The sequence below is a fragment of the Oncorhynchus tshawytscha genome, linkage group LG07, assembly GCF_018296145.1.
Source record: "Oncorhynchus tshawytscha isolate Ot180627B linkage group LG07, Otsh_v2.0, whole genome shotgun sequence".
In the NCBI taxonomy this organism is placed as follows: Eukaryota; Metazoa; Chordata; class Actinopteri; order Salmoniformes; family Salmonidae; genus Oncorhynchus; species Oncorhynchus tshawytscha.
Window position 1 is genome coordinate 49,950,583 of NC_056435.1, and position 18,203 is coordinate 49,968,785.

The 18,203-nt window shown below is 40.1% G+C and overlaps 1 protein-coding gene across 1 annotated transcript; it reads right to left on the reverse strand.

Moving 5' to 3' along the window:
• Window positions 1–11,618: 11,618 nt before the first annotated feature.
• Window positions 11,619–14,134, reverse strand: LOC112255295 (probable G-protein coupled receptor 25). Its single transcript, XM_024428311.2, has one exon. The coding sequence runs from the start codon at window positions 14,075–14,077 to the stop codon at window positions 12,950–12,952; it is 1,128 nt and encodes a 375-aa protein (XP_024284079.2). The 5' UTR covers window positions 14,078–14,134; the 3' UTR covers window positions 11,619–12,949.
• Between the last annotated feature and the right edge of the window lie 4,069 nt (window positions 14,135–18,203).

An 18,203-nucleotide genomic window follows, 5' to 3' on the forward strand; every position in this document is an offset into this window, starting at 1 on the left:
GCCCGTCCAAACACACCAAGACAGTCGTGAAGAGGGCACGACAAAGCCTATTCCCCCTCAGGACACTGAAAAGATTTGGCATGGGTCCCCAGATCCTCAAAAAGTGCTACAGCTGCACCACCGAGAGCATCCTGACCGGTTGCATCACCGACTGGTATGGCAACTGCTCGGCATCTGACCGTAAGGCACAGGACGTATATAGGACATATATAATAGGCGCTCCAGGATGTGTATAATAGGCGGTGTCAGAGGAAAGCCCATAAAATTGTCAGAGTCTCCAGTCACCCAAGTCATGGACTGTTTGCTCTGCTACCGCACGGCAAGTGGTACCGAAGTGCCAAGTCTAGGACCAAAAGGCTCCTTAACAGCTTCTACACCCAAGCCATAAGACTGCTGAACAATTAATCAAATGGCCACCAGACTATTTATATTGACACACCCCCTATTTGTTTTGTACACTGCTGCTACTCACTGTTTATTATCTATGCATAGTCACTTCACCCTTACCTACATGTACAAATTACCTCAACTAACCGGTACCCCTGCACACTGACTCGGTAGCGGTACCCCCTGCATATAGCCTCGTTATTGTTATTTTATTGTGTTACTTTTTATCATTCTTTACTTTTGTTTATTTGGTGAATATTTTCTTAACTCTTCTTGAACTGCACTGTTGGTTAAGGGCTTGTAAGTAAGCATTTCACAGTAAGGTCTACACTTGTTGTATTCGGTGCATGTGACAAATAAAGTTTGATTTGTTTTGGACTTTACTCTGTTCATCTTTCCCTCAGTCCTGACTAGTCTTCCAGTCCCAGCCGCTGAAAAACATCCCCACAGCATCACCGTAAGGATGGTGCCAGGTTTCCTCCAGACGTGACTCTTGGCATTCAGCCCAAGTTCAATCTTGGTTTTATCAGACCATAGAATATTGCTTCTCATGGTCTGAGAGTTCTTTAGGTGCCTTTTGGCAAACTCCAAGTAAGCTGTCGTGTGCCTTTTACTGAGGAGTGGCTTGGCTACTCTACCATAAATGCCTGATGGGTGGAGTGCTGCAGAGATGGTTGTCCTTCTGGAAGGTTCTCCCATCTCCACAGAGGAACTCTGGAGCTCTGTAAGAGTGACCATCGAGTTCTTGGTCACCTCCCTGACCAAGGCCCTTCTCCCCAGATTTCTCAGTTTGGCAGGGAGGCCAGCTCTAGGAAGAGCCTAGAGATGATCAATTGAAACAGGATCCACCTGAGCTCATTTTTAAGTCTCATAGAAAAGGGTCTGAATACTTATGTAAATAAGCTATTTCTGTTTTTCTGACAGGATGCTCTCAATTGTGCATCTGTAAAATTTTGAGGGTCTTAGGGTCCAAGCTAAATTTCTTCAGCCTCCTGATGTTAAAAAGGCGCTGTTGCACCTTCTTCACCACAGTCTGTGTAGGTGGACCAGTTAAAATTATTAGTGATGATTATTAGTGATTATTAGTGATTATTAGTGATGATACACAGAGGAACTTGTGTACACAGAGGAACTTGAAGCTTTTCACCTTCTCCACTGCGGCCCCATCGATGTGGATGGGGTCGTGCTCCCTCTGCTGTCTCCTGAAGTCCACGATCAGCTCCTTCATTTTGTTGACGTTGAGGGATAAGTTTTTTTCCTGGCACCACTCCTCCAGGCCCCTCACCTCCCTGTAGTTTGTCTCGTCATTGTTGGTGAGTTTGCAGACTGTTGTTTCATCTGCAAACTCGACCAATCATGTCAATGCGGAGCTATACAGATATCAAGTTACACCCATTGATGCTCACCATTGGTGTGTGGCCGTTTCTTTCGCGTTGGGACAACAGTTGTTGACTATTGTGGCTAAGCCTGAAAGCCAATTCAAGCTTGATCTGAAAATGTGGTCTGAAGTTTAGTTTGGAAGGTGTTATGCAATTGTGGAACCTCTGGAGGCATGTAGAGGCCAAATCAAGCTCCGTACCGCAATGCCATGCGACTCAAATTTTGTAACAATGCGGAGGGCTCCGTATAGCTCCGCATTGACAAGATTGGTTGATGGAAGGTGGGGGCGGTACGTTCTGTATAAACACAAACTCACTTCCTTGACAACTTCCTTCTCAATAGCTCTGCTCCTCTAAGCGCAAGAAGTATGAAAGCCCTGACATCTGCGGAGGCTGCATCTCAGTTAATTCTATACTGCCACTTTAGATGTTGGATTGACCATGCAAAGCATTCGACCCTAACCCTTTTCCTAACCTTATCCTCATTTTCATAATCTTCCAATCGAATTCATCTAACCTGCCACGTCAGTTATCCTAACCTTCAATGTACACAAATAATCTGTGTCCAGAAACCATCAGTTTCATAACACCAGAGTTGACCAATGGCAGACACCAATGGGCTTGTCCTGAAATCAAGGAACAACCACATCAAGAAACTATAATTTTTTTAAAATTCAAAATTCAACTATAGATTTATACATCATATAATGATAACGTAAATTGTTCATAGGAAACACCCTGAATTGTGGTCTGCAATTACACCATATTGGAGCGAGGCCCTAGTGAGTGAATGCATTTTCTAACCAGAATGCATACTCTAACCTGCAAACACTAGGTGTCAAGAGTGCATTGTTTATACTTTTTGCAGGTAATGAAAATGATACATCACCACACAGGCTATAACAACTCTTCCATTTATTTTGTATCCTATGTTCCCTCAGTCTGTTGCACCTATTATTAAGATCATAATCATTCTAATCATGGTTGGGCATCCTATTTGGTAAGGTAAAGGATATACAGTGCCTTCAGAAAGTATTCCCCCTTGACTTTTTCCACATTTTGTTGTGTTTAAAGCCTGAAAATGTAGATTTTGTGTCACTGGCCTACACAGAATACCTCATGGTTTCAAAGTGGAATTATGTTTTTAGAAATGTTTACAAATAATAAAAAATTAAAATCTGAAATATCTTGAGTCAATAAGTATTAAACCCTGTTATAATGGCAACGCTAAATAAGTTCAGGAGTATTTTTAAAAATATAAAGTAACATAAATTGCATTGACTTGGTGTGCAATAACTGTGTTTAACATGATTTTTGAATGACTACCTCATCTCTGTACCCCACACATAAAATTATCTGTAAGGTCCCCCAGTTGAGCAGTGAATTTCAAACACAGATTCAACCACAAAGACCAGGGAGGTTTTCCAATGCCTCGCAAAGAAGGGCACCGATTGGTAGAAGGGTAAAAAAAATGACATTGAATATCCCTTTGAGCATGGTGAAGTTATTAATTACACTTTGGGTGGTGTATCAACACACCCAGTCACTACAAAGATACAGGCATCCTTCCTAAATCAGTTGCTGGACAGGAAGAAGCCGCTCAGGGATTTCACCATGGGGCAAATGGTAACTTTAAAACAGTTACAGAGTTTAATGGCTGTGATAGGAGAAAACTGAGGACGGATCATCAACATTGTAGTTTCTCCATTTGTCACGTTTGTTGGAAGCATACTCGGACCAACGTGCAGCGTGATCTGGGTTCCACATTTAAAAAAATGTAAGTAAGTGAACCACACAACAAAACAATAAAGCATAAACGAAACGTGATGACAATGGCGTGCTAACATGCAACTACACATAAACAATATCCCACAAACACAGGTGGAAAAAAGCTACCTAAATATGATCCCCAATTAGAGACAATGATTACCAGCTGCCTCTAATTGGGAATCATACAAAATCACCAACATAGAAAAACAAAACTAGAACCCCACATAGACTAAAACTAGACTAACCCCCAGTCATGCCCTGACCTACTCTACAATAGAAAATAAGGGCTCTCTATGGTCAGGACGTGACACCATTTTAACCTTGCGTGTCCTGATCACGCCTGGTGTGGGTAAACAAAATCAACTTCCACGCACACGGATGCACACTCGTGCGGTATAGTCAGCATGTGAGCCTATTAAATTTGGTTGAATAATGGTTTATAAATGCACTTAAATTGTTAATAAGACAAACTCTTATTCCATCATGTAACCTTGCAAGGGTTTCACTGTGAGGAACGTTCTCACTTTTGGATGGATGCATTCAATAATGTGCATAAACCCTGGATGACTGACAGGGGGCACTGAATTGAAGCCACCACACAGCCATTTTGGCACCTCCACAATTGTAAACAATATTTTGGAAGCTATAGAAATGCATTTATTAATAATGTCTACATTCATTTTTGACACGTTTATTTAAAATTATATTACGTGAGCTTAAACATTAGAATAAAAAAATACTTAAACACATGTAATTTAAAATACTGATACTAATTGAAATACTGTAGAATTCCATTCATTCATTTGGAGGACTGCTCCTACTAGGGAGTGCCAATATGGCCGACCGGTGGCTTCAAAGCCTCTCAATGTCCAATACATTGCATCAGCAATCCAGGGCTTGTATACGTCTTTGCCAAATTGTAAGCCTATTAATTGGTGCAATTATTTATTTATCCCAGTAATTAAGGCATGTCAACATCGGGCCCTAATTTGAATGGGCCCAAATTTGTTGACAGTGATATCATGTGACAGTGCACAAAAAAACTATCAAGAATAAGGTCATGTTGCAAAATCAAGACATGAGAGATTTCCGTGAAAGAAACAAGGTGTTGTAGACAAGACGAAAATGTCAACATAGGAGACAGAAAGTAAGTTTTACATGCAATTTGTTATGCTTTTTTGTATAAATTAAATCTGCTGGGCGATTTAGCATAGGTAGTTAACTAAACTCAGCAAAAAAAGAAACGTCCTCACTGTCAACTGCATTTATTTTCAGCAGTAAATATTTGTATGAACATAACAAGATTAATCAACTGAGACATAAACTGAACAAGTTCCACAGACATGTGACTAACAGAAATGGAATAAAGTGTCCCTGAACAAAGGGGGGGTGTCAAAATCAGTATCTGGTGTGGCCACCAGCTGCATTAAGTACTGCAGTGCATCTCCTCCTCATGGACTGCACCAAATTTGCCAGTTCTTGTTGTGAGATGTAATCCCACTCTTCCACCAAGGCACCTGCAAGTTCCCGGACATTTCTGGGATCCAACAGGTCCTAGACGCGGTCAATGGGATTGAAAAAATGTCAGTCGATGTAAACAGCTGGTCAACCTAGAAACATGTGGGAGGTTTTGACAGCTTTAGAAGTTCATCACTCATCACCTTAGGTCATCAGATGCTCCAAAAATAGATGTCTCTGCAAAGACAAATCAGCTAGCTAGGTTTTTCTCTCATTGGACCTGCGTTTGCAATGTATCCTATTTCAGTTTGTGTAGTTGTTAGTTTAGCTTTCTGTAACTTTGTAGCAAGTACGTGAGCATGTGTAAGCTCATATTGCATCATGATTGCAAGGTGTCCTGATATCTTTTCCAACTGTCCCGTTATCTTGTTTTAATGTCCATTCTAGAATGCCCTTCTAACCAATCAGAAATGAATATTCAACAATGCTGTGGTATAAATACAAATTGCTCAACGGTAACTTTAAAGTTACAAATTCTGTGTTACATCTGGTGACACGGATTTTGTACTAATGCAGATATTACAGATATGTTCTCTGTGTTGTGTTAGTGTATTTCTTTTCTCACTTGGATGTCGCGTTCAGAAACTGACAGTTAGATTGTCAGGATTGGTAACATTACATACTTCGTAGGTACACAATAATGACTATCCTACCGATCCTTGACTTCGGCGATGTCATTTACAAAATAGCCTCCAACACTCCACTCAGCAAACTGGATGTAGTCTATCACAGTGCTATCCGTTTTGTCACCAAAGCCCCATATGCTACCCACCACTGCAACCTGTATGCTCCCGTTGGCTGGCCCTCACTACATATTCGTCGCCAAACCCACTGGCTCCAGGTCATCTATAAGTATTTGCTAGGAAAAGCCCCGCCTAATCTTAGCTCACAAGTCACCATAGCAACACCTACCCGTAGCACGTGCATATATGTATTTTTCATTGGTCATCCCCAAAGTCAACACTTCCTTTGGCCGCATGTCCTTCCAGTTCTCTGCTGCCAATGACTGGAACAAATTGCAAAAATCACTGAAGCTGGAGTCTTATATCTCCCTCTCTAACTTTAAGCATCAGCTGTCAGAGCAGTTTACCGATCACTGTATCTGTACATAGCCAATCTGTAAATAGCACACCCAACTACCTCATCCCGATATTGTTATTTATCCTCTTGCTCTTTTGCACCCCGGTATCTCTACTTGCACATAATCATCTGCACATCTATCACTCCAGTGTTAATGCTAAATTGTAATTATTTCACCTCCATGGCCTATTTATTGCCTTACCTCCCTACTCTTCTACATTTGCACACACTGCACAGTTGAAGTCAGAAGTTTACATACACTTAGGTTGGAGTCATTAAAACTCATTTTTCACACACTCCATAAATTTCTTGTTAACAAACTATAGTTTTGGCAAGTCAGTTAGGACATCTACTTTATGCATGACACAAGTAATTTTTCAAATAATTGTTTACAGACAGATTATTTCACTTATAATTCACTGTATCACATTCCATTGGGTCAGAAGTTTACATACACTAAGTTGACTGTGCCTTTAAACAGTTTATTATGTCATGGCTTTAGAAGAAAATTATGTCATGGCTTTAGAAGCTTCTGATAGGCTAATTGACATAATCTGAGTCAATTAGAGATGTACCTGTGGATGTATTTCAAGGCCTACCTTAAAACGCAGTGCCTCTTTGCTTGACATCATGGGAAAATCAAAAGAAATCAGCCAAGACCTCAGACAAAAAATTGTAGACCTCCACAAGTCAGGTTCATCCTTGGGAGCAATTTCCAAACGCCTGAAGGTACCACTTTCATCTGTACAAACAATAGTACGCAAGTATAAACACCATGGGACCATGCAGCCGTCACACCACTCAGGAAGGAGACGCGTTCTGTCTCCTAGAGATGAACGTACTTGGGTTCGAAAAGTGCAAATCAACCTTGTGAAGATGCTGGAGGAAACAGGTATAAAAGTATCTATATCCACAGTAAAACGAGTCCTATATGACATAACCTGAAAGGCCACTGCAAGGAAGATGCCACTGCTCCAAAACCGCCATAAAAAAAGCCAGACTACGCTTTGTAACTGCCTCCCCAGGGTAGCCTAGTGGTTAGAGCGGTGGACTTGTAGCCGAATGGTTGCAAGTTCAAATCCCTGAGCTGACAAGTTACAAATCTGTCGTTCTGCCCCTGAACAGGCATTTAACCCACTGTTCCTAGGCTGTCATTGAAAATAAGAATGTGTTCTTAACTGACTTGTCTAGTTAAATGAAGGTTAAAAAGATACAACTTTTTGGAGAAATGTCCTCTGGTCTGATGAAACAAAAATAGAACTGTTTGGCCATAATGACCATCATTATGTTTGGAGGAAAAAGGGGGTGCTTGCAAGCCGAAGAACACCATCCCAACTGTGAAGCACGGGGGTGGCAGCCTCATGTTGTGGGGGTGCTTTGCTGCAGGAGGGACAGCTGCACTTCACAAAATAGATGGCATCATGAAGAAAGAAAAATGATGTGGATATATTGAAGCAACATCTCAAGACATCAGTCAGGAAGTTAAAGCTTAGTCTTCCAAATGGACAATGACCCCAAGCATACCTCCAAAGTTGTGGCAAAATGGCTTCAGGACAACAAAGTCAAGGTATTGGAGTGGCCATCACAAAGTCCTGACCTCAATCCTTTAGAAAATGTGTGGGAGGAACTGAAAAAGCGTGTGAGCAAAGAGGCCTACAAACCTGACTCAGTTACAGGAGCTCTGTCTGGAGGAATGGGCTTAAATTCACCCAACTTATTGTGGGAAGCTTGTGGAAGGCTACCTGAAACGTTTGACCCAAGTTAAACAATTTAAAGTCAATGCTACCAAATACTAATTGAGTGTATGTAAACTTCTGACCAACTGGGAATGTGATGAAAGAAATAAAAGCTGAAATAAATAATTATCTCTACTATTATTCTGACATTTCACATTCTAAAAATAAAGTGGTGATCCTAACTGACCTAAGAGTGGGAATTTTTACGAGGATTAAATGCCAGGAATTGTGAAAAACTGAGTTTAAACGTATTTGGCTAAGGTGTATGTAAACCTCCGACTTCAACTGTACATAGATTTTTGTATTATGTTATTGACTGTACATTTGTTTATGTGTAACTGTGTTGTTGTTTTTGTGGCACTGCTTTGCTTTATCTTGGCCAGGTCGCAGTTGTAAATGAGAACTTGTTCTCAACTGGCCTACCTGGTTAAATAAAGTTGAAAAAACACAAAAAAAAACACAAAAAAACAAGTAGGTACCCCTCAAGATACATTTCATTTTAATTATGTAAATCCTGTGTAACACCTAGTAATTACATTGTACGTATGCAGATATTCCATGTGTAATAGTGTGTTTATTTTCTCCCTTGGGTGGTGCTTCCAGAAACGTTGTAATTAGGGCCGGGTTGTCAGGATGGGTAATGTACTGTATAACTACACATTAATTACAAGTACCCCTCAAGATACACTTCATTTTAACTAGCTTAATCCTGTTTAACACCTAGTAATTACATTGTACTTACGCAGATTTCACATGTACTCTGTGGTGTACTACTGTGTATATTTTCTCACTTGGATGGTCCTTCCAGAAGCTTTCAAATTAGGGCCAGGTTGTCAGGATGGGTAATGTACTATAAAAGCACACATTAATTACAAGCAAGGACCACTCAAGATACTCAGGATACTCTTAAATTGAGGATGACACCTGTATGGTAGACCCCCGTCAGTGAGATTAACCTACACCTTATCTATTTTTGTAAACTCAACCAAGTTAACCCCAATGGTACACTTTTTGGGGGCCAGTGCTATCAACACCATTGAGTGGAAATGTTGACGTGTGCAGTCACGGGTAGGTTATTAGAGCCTATGTAACTTTGGGACACCCAGCGCATCTGTCCACGAGATTACAACCTTGTGATAGTTATTACTGAATCAGATGCAGCTGAAAAGAAACAAAACACTAAATTGGCGAATTTAGTGGAAACTTACCCATTTGTAACAAGGGTGGTAACAAGCATTCGTTGTTACACCTCTGTAATTACAGACTGCAATTACCACCAGTTACATGTTGTTACAGTGTAACTTACAATTAACTACACTCTTGTTCCAGTGTAATTACACATGTACACATGTACACATGTAATTACACTGTAATAAGAACCCCTTAAAATGGACTGTTAGCAATTTTCTAATTTTGTCATTATGGGGTATTGTGTGTAGATGGTTGAGAGTTTTTGGTGATTTTATCCATTTTTAATTCAGGCTGTAACACAACAAATGTGGAATAAGTCAAGGGGTATGAATACTTTCTGAAGGCACATTGTTTGGTAAAGCTGCCAAATATCAATTTCTGATGGTTTCTTATTCTGTATATATAGTGTAAATGAGCTACTAGGAAACCAGCACAGATAAACACTATTCCTGCATTTCCACCCTTTAAAAAGGAACAACAGATCAGCCAATTTGTTTAAATGTTCTATTTAGGTGTTGACCACTATAAAGTAAAAATACTTCATACGCTTACTGTAGATCAGTGTTCCTTTACAATGAAGTAAATGAAACCAAACCACAGGCTGGGAGTGCCATGTGATCACTTCAGTGTGAGGTGTTGACTGTTTTGAGGTTCTGGTTGTTTTCACACCTTCTGCACACTCCTTTAGAACGTAAACTCATGTCTTATCTAGGTTGAATCTATTCTCTTCTTTTCATTTGCTCTGCCCACAGAATTGAAGTAAACACATCCTCTGCTCTACTGTCATTGAGTATAGGCTACACATCTATCTCTCAAAAATATATAATCTATCAATCATCCGATGTTCAATTTGTGATGGTTTTGTTGAAGGACTTCACCTAGGCCTAATGATTACACATCAATCTCCAGTAAGGTTGACTCAAACAGGTTTCACAACCATTCTCAAATTGAGCAACTGAGTGTACACTGTGTGCCAGCGGGTCACAGATATTGCCATGAGAAAATGACAGGATGTTTGTTCTCATCACTGCGAGCACAGAGAGCACCAATGGAAACTGACAGATGCCTCGCACCCTGTCACCTAAAGCAGTGCCTGGTAGTGAGATTAAAGGGTAATGGGCCATGCTTCTCATTTCATGTGGTGTGATTGATAGAGAAGGAAAGTCCCAACAGTGAGGCCCTCAACTTGTCCACAGTAAGGCCCTCAGCCTGACCCCCTGCAGAAAAAATAACAACTACTATAAAGTAAAACATCAATTCAAACCATATCCTTGCCAGAGAGACCTCTTGGTCAAAACATAAGGATTCTGCTAGGCAAAATCATCTCCATTAGTGATCAAATCAAATTATATTTGTCTTAAAGTGAAATGCTTACTTACGGGTCCTTCCCAATGACGCATGCATTTTGTATGTGCTAATTTGAAATAACTGTGACTTGATACTTTGCAATAACTTATACTGAACAAAAATATAAACGCAACATGTAAAGTGTTTGTCCAATGATTCATGAGCTGCAATTTAAAAAATCTTATTTCTCTCATTCTGGGCACAAATCCCTGTTTCTTTGCCAAGATAATCCATCCACCTGACAGGTGTGGCATGTCAAGAGGCTGATTAAACAGCATCATCATTACACATTACACACATTCTAAAATGTGACATTTTGTCACACAACACAATTCCACAGATCTCTCAAGTTTTGAGGGAGCACGCAATTGTCATGCTGACTGCAGCAATGTTCACTAGAGCTGTTGCCAGAGAATTGAATGTTAGTTTCTCTACCATAATCCGCCTCCAACGTCATTTTAGAGAATTTGGCAGTACGTCCAACCGGCCTCCTAACCACAGACCACGTACATGGCGTTGTGTGGGTCGAGCAGTTTGCTGATGTCAACGTTGTGAACAGAGTGCCCCATGGTGGCGGTGGGGTTATGGCATGGGCAAGCATAAGCTACGGACAACAAACACAACTGCATTATATCGATGACAATTTGAATGCACAGAGATAACGCAACGAGATCCTGAGGCACATTGTCGTGCTCTTCATCCGCTGCATCACTTCATGTTTCAGTATGATAATGCACTGCCCCATGTCTCAAGGATCTGTACACAATTCCTGGAAGCTGAAAATGTCCCAGTTCTTCTATGGCCTGCGTGCTCACCAGACATGCCACCCATTGAGTATGTTTGGGATGCTCTGGATCGACGTGTACGACAGCGTGTTCCAGTTCCCACCAATATAGAGAAACTTCGCACAGCCATTGAAGAGTGGGGCAACAATCAGGCCACAATCAACAACCTAATCAACTCTATGCGAAGGAGATGTGTATGTACGCTGCATGATGTAAATGGTGGTCACACCAGCTACTGACTGGTTTTCTGATCCACGGCCCTACTTTTTTTTGAAGGTATCTGTGACCAACAGAGGCGTATCTGTATTCCCAGTCATGTGAACTCCATAGATTAGGGTCTAATGAATTTATTTAAATTGACTGATTTCCTTATTTGAACTGTAACTCAGTAAAATTGTTGAAATTGTTCCATGTTGCATATATATTTTTATTCAGTATAGTTTTCAGTGACATGACTAGCAAGCATTAAACTGTGAAGTTAATTGTCCATTTCAACAACCTGCCATCATTCTGATTAAGTGGAACAGAAGGTCAGGTCTGGGCTCCAATGCAGTTTTTTCACACGTCTGAAGGGAACTTCGGCTGAAGTACAGTTATGCTTTGGGTTCCCACAGACTGGCATCTAACCCAAGTTTCTCAAAACCATTTGAAACTGGATGATTCATAGTGTAAATGCAACTGAAAAAACACGTGGGCATGAATGAACATTTGAACTTTCAAGTCATATAACCAGCTAACAAATTCCCATGCGAAGAACTCTTCTTATCTCAATGAAGTTTCATTTTGTGTCATTTATGAGAGAATCTGTTTTATCAATCAAAGTGGATGTTATTTTGTTGCCACTGGTCAGCAACCAGCACTCTAACTTGCAAATACAGCAGTTTGCCACTGATTTGAGTGCAAGTCCAATCATTTTTAGGAAGCAGAGAAAACATTGTTGAGCTTTTGGATCTATTTTGATTGGTAAGTTTGTTTTGATGAGTTACCTAGTCACTGAAGAAATAAACTGAGAAGTGTTTTGACTTCTCAATATGTTACTATGTAGCGTGAACATGTAATGCCAATAAAAGCTTTGAATAGTAAAGTTATGTTATAAAAATAAGCATTTCGATACAATAAAGTTATAGGAACTACTTACTTTTTTTATTATGCTTTCTTTCAATATGCCTAAAATATAGCTTTGTTTTAATTCTTCTGTGTTGCTTTATTGTAAAAAGTACACACAAATCTAATCAAAGCACTACAGTTGATATTAACCTCATTTGGATTGTTTTCAGCTGATTGCCCATTTTTTGTATTTATAATGCTTAATATGTCATCTTACTAATGATATGAACATGGAAAACAATTTAGAATTTATAATATTTAGAATATTATTGTAATAGTTTTCATACAGCAGAAAGGAACCACTAACAAATTAATGTTACTGTTAACAAATTGATATTTAATATTACTATGAATTTACGAATGTTAACAATCATAATAAACAGTCTACTGGTGAATTAATCATATTCAAAATATGGTTGTTCGGTTAAAAAAGAAAGCAAAAATAAACAAGTAATATAAATGCAAACATCAATTCAAACTATTAATGATAATGAAATAACTTTTATACATAAAATATATTATAGTGTATGCTTTCACTGAGCTTTTGAATGACATACAGTAACACCTAAAATCATAATACAAAATTATTCACCTCAACCTTTAGGGCTTTGGACTACAAAAATGCTATAAAATGTGCAGAACCCTGCTATCAGACTTTCTGGTCGAACGACTGTAAACGAGTTCTGGAGGATGTTGTGCCACAGCTCTCTGAGGTGCCGTTGTAGGAGAAGTCTGTGGACGAGGCATAGCCCTGGTGCAGCCCACGCTTCCGCACGCAGCTCAGGAACAGTCTTTCCGCCTGCCGTCTGAAGTGGTGGTCCAGGAGCAGGTAGATGGCCGGGTTCAAGCAGCTGTTGAGGAAGGCCAAGCAGCAGGAGAGAGTGAGGCCCTGACTCAGGACAGACTGGGTCTCATTGCTCAGATCGGCCCCAGACAGCCTGAAACCAATTAGGAGGGTCTTGAAGATGTTGAAGGGAAGCCAAGACACCATGAAGGCCACAATGATGGTGAAGACCATTTTGAGAGAGTGGCGGCGGCGGGCTTCCGCACGGGGGTTGCCGGCGGCAACACAGTGTCGGCGCAGGCGGGCCAGGAGGGAGCTGTAGCAGAGGAGGATGATGAACACTGGCAGGGCGAAGGTCAGGAAAACGGTGGTCAGGCTCAGACCCAGGAAGAAGGATGACTCTTTGTCCTCCAGGCAGAAGGGCTCACCGTTGGGGGTACGTACGCTACGGTACACCAGGGAGGGGGTACCCAGAGCCAGGGATAGCAGCCAGACCATGGTGCAGGTGAAACGCACACACTGGCTGCTGCGGAGGAAGCGGGAGTCCATGAGGCGCACCACGGCCAGGTAACGGTCCACGCTCATACAGGTCAGGAAGAAGATGTTGGAGAAGCGGTTGACGGAGATGATGTAGCTGCTGAGTTTGCAGAGGAGGTTCCCAAAAGGCCATTGTCCCTCCTGTCTGGAGGAGACGGCCCACAGTGGGAGGGTGAGGACAAACACCAGGTCCGCCAGCGCCAGGTTAACCACAAATGTATCCACCAGACGCCCACCCCTCTTCCCCCTACTTCCCATGACCATGATCACAAAGAGGTTTCCCAGGAAGCCTGTGAAAAACATGAAGAAATAAAGTAGTGGCAGGTAGATGTGAGAATGGGGAAGACTGGAGTTGGAGTGCTCCCCAAGGTTGGTTTGATTGTAGTTGTAATTGTACAGCATGTCAGTGTCATTGTCATCGCTGTAGAAGTACTTGTCGTTATCATACATTTCCATTCTGTGGTCAAAGAGAAGTGTCTCAGCTGCTTGCGCTCTGTGTGTCTGGCTGGCAAGCTCAATACTTCTAGACATACTATCCTGCGTCACATTCTTAAAAACCACAGACCAACTGTCAAGTTTTCTTCTGTGATTCTTGCACAAAATTCTGACACAAATTACGACCATTTCTCATGATAATCTTTTACTAATATACTCTATTTGCATATCAGTTTTCAAATAGAAACACTTAAGATACTTCCTTCCTTAGGCAAAACGTTAAGCAAGAAGAAACATAAAAACATATCAAGAGAAAAAGTACATGTACAATCTGGGTAATGGCATTGAACGAAAATAATAAAAAACAACCAAGGACTGAATTATAGTTGCAGATCAAACAATAAAAGCTAAAAACATTTGACAGGGATAGGATGTTTATGGTATTCAAGGGGTTGATGTAGGCATACTTCAATTATAATTTTTACATATTAAAAAACCTACATTCACAGTGGATTTGTAATTTCAATCATTAAATTGAACTGAGACATGACATTGAAAATCAACTTTATATATATATTTATTTAAAATGAACCTTTATTTAACTAGTCAAGTCAATTAAGAACAAATTCTTATTTACAATGACAGCCTACCCCGGTCAAACCCGGACGACGCTGGGCCAATTATGCCCTATGGGACTCCCAATCATTGCCGGTTGTGATACAGCCTGGAATCAAACCAGGATCTGTAGTGACGCCTCTAGCACTGAGATGCAGTGCCTTAGACCGCTGCGCCACTCGCATTACTCATAGTCTCTTGTGTGAAAGGTGTGAAAACAGCAAAAACTGTTATCAAATTGCATTTGTCACGTGCCGAAAACAACCGGTGTGGACTTTACTGGGAAATGCTTTCTTACGAGCCCTTCCCAACGATGCAGAGTTAAAAATAATAATACAAATAAAAATAGTAACACAAGAGGAATAACATTCACAAGAATTAAGCTATATACAGGAAGTACCAGTACCAGATCAATGTGCAGGGGTACGAGGTATTTGAGGTAGATATGTACAAAAAGGCAGGGTCAAAGGACCTGTCATCAGAATAGATGATAATAATAAGAGTAAAATAAAGAACAGAGTAGCAGCAGCAAATAATGAGTGTGAAAGTGTCAAAGTGTGTGTGTGCGTGTGTGTGTGTGTGTGTGTGAATGTGGGTGGGTTGTGTGTGAGAGTGTCAGTGTAGTTTAGTGTAGTGTGTATATAGTCTTGTGAGTGTGCATAGTCAGTGCAATATAGGGTCAATGCAGATAGTTTGTGTAACCTTTAATTAACTATTTAGCAGTCTTATGGCTATTTAGCAGTCTTGGGGGTAGAAGCTGTCTCGGATCCTGTTGGTCCGAGAGCCGATACCCCGGTACCGTTTGCCAGACAGTAGCAGAGTGAACAGGCCTGACATCACCTGATATAGAGGTCCTGGATGGCAGGGAGGTCAGCCCCAGTGATGTATTGGGCTGCCCGTACCACCCTCTGCTGAACATTATGCGAAAATGCTTGCATGTGGAAATCAAAATGGGACTTGCCAGACCCAATATGATCGTGCACATGAATAAATCAGACATCTCATCAGATGAGTCATATTATAGATAAAACTTACTATAATGTGAACTTGATGAGAAAGGCTATGAAAACCATACATGAATGACAGCTTCATTTAACCAACCACTTCTCCTTTTGACTGATAGTAGTGTGTGAACATGAACAATGGACAATGGTCTCTGTCAGAAATGTAAATCATCATATGAACAGTTATAGAACAGAGTGAAACTAATTATATAATACTATAGTTATATAATACTATAGTTATATAATACTATAGGTATATAATACTATAGGTATATAATACTATAGTTATATAATACTATAGGCATATAATACTATAGGTATATAATACTATAGTTATGTAATACTATAGGTATATAATACTATAGGTATATAATACTATAGGTATATAATACTAAAGTTATGTAATACTATGTTAGAGGAAAAGGAAAGGGAATCAGTTTCAGCCTGAGCTAGTTGAATGTTGGTTATGTAATACTATAGTTATATAATACTATAGGTATATAATACTATAGGTATGTAATACTATGTTAGAGGAAAAGGAAAGGGAACCAGTTTCAGCCTGAGCTAGTTGAATGTTGGTTATGTAATATTATAGGTATATAATACTATAGGTATATAATACTATAGGTATATAATACTATAGTTATGTAATACTATGTTAGAGGAAAAGGAAAGGGAACCAGTTTCAGCCTGAGCTAGTTGAATGTTGGTTTTGTAGAAGGTTACTGTTCCAATAAAAACATGAGGGGAGAAAGGATCTTCTATTTGGCAAAAAGGTTTTCCTCCACTCTCAGTGTTGCACCAGCATTTGCTTCCCATCAATGCTTAAGTTTACTTTGAAACACATGAAACTAAATCAAATACTAACAGGAGTGAACAACTCGTTTTTAATCAAGAGTGACAACTTCTAGTCAAGAGTTACAACTTCTAGTCAAGAGTTACAACTTCTAGTCAAGAGTTACAACTTCTAGTCAAGAGTTACAACTTCTAGTCAAGAGTTACAACTTCTAGTCAAGAGTTACAACTTCTAGTCAAGAGTTACAACTTCTAGTCAAGAGTTACAACTTCTAGTCAAGAGTTACAACTTCTAGTCAAGAGTTACAACTTCTAGTCAAGAGTTACAACTTCTAGTCAAGAGTGACAACTGTGCAAACAATATTTTTCTTTAACTTATCTAAACATTGCATTTTAGTGTGATACATTTAGTGTGATACATTTTAGTGTGAGTCATCAACCATACGTTTCAATGTATTTCAGTCTCTACAAACATAGAAAACTAATAAAAACAAAAGAAAAAGTGCCTCCCAACCTAAAGTAACCTATATTCATCCCTAATGTGCTATAAGCCTTATATATGGAGTTATTTGGACAATTTCTCTGCAAAAGACTGACCAGCTGGCTCACTTCAAGGTGTTGATGTGCAATAACACAACTCCACTGCTTCACTGCCAAATATCTTGTACCCATATTGTCACATTCTGACCTTAGTTCCTTTGTTTTGTCTTTTGTTTTAGTATGGTCAGGGCGTGAGTTGGGTGGGTTGTCTATGTTAGTTTTTCTATGATGTTCTATTTCTGTGTTTGGCCAGGTATGGTTCTCAATCAGAAGCAGCTGTCAATCGTCCCTGCAGCTGTCCCTGATTGAGAACCATATTTAGGTAGCCTGTTTTCAATTGTGTTTTGTGGGTGGTTGTTTTCAGTCTTTGTGTGTCTGCACCAGACAGAACTGTTTCGGTTGTTTTGTTGTTCAGTTTTGATTATTATTAAAAATCATGAACACTTACCACACTGCACCTTGGTCCTCACCTTTTTCCCACGACAGCCGTTACACATATCCCATTCTCCCTCTTGCTTTCTTAGATGGAAAATAGTTGGCTTCTTCCTCTCTGTGCTCTGACTGCATGAATAATAGCTCCCAAACATGTTGTTTATTGAGAGACTAACTATTCAGAGAAACCTCTCGGTTCATTTCCAGCCAGTGAGTCATAAAAAAAGGGTAAAACACTTGCCAATTCAGGTTGATCAAATAAAATAAAAGGTTATTTGTCACATGCTTCGTAAATTACATGTGTAGACTAATAATAAAATGCTAATGGGCCCTTCCCAACAATGCAGAGAGAAAATTGAAAAATAATTGAAAAATAAATACACAATGAGTATTAATGTTGTTTTAGTGAGACTCCTTAATCATCCTGCAGCTGTCTGTGCAAAGGAGGTCACACTGCTTGCTTGGCGAGTACCATTTCCCCCGATTTGGCCTATACCTGGCACAAACTCGGAACCTATGCTTTGCTAGCACATGTGACCGCCCTCCGGAAGCATCTTACCAGTCAGCACCACTCGAAAAGCTAGATATTAGCAGGCGCAAGTGGGGACATGTCCGGCTGAGGAGTAAGTTTCACACAATCCCATGTGATACATCCACCTGAAATAATATATCAGGTGATAATTCAGTATACTGTGGACATGGAATATTTTTAAATTGAAAAAGATTGCTGCATGTCACTTCAACGCTGTCACACAGTGTGT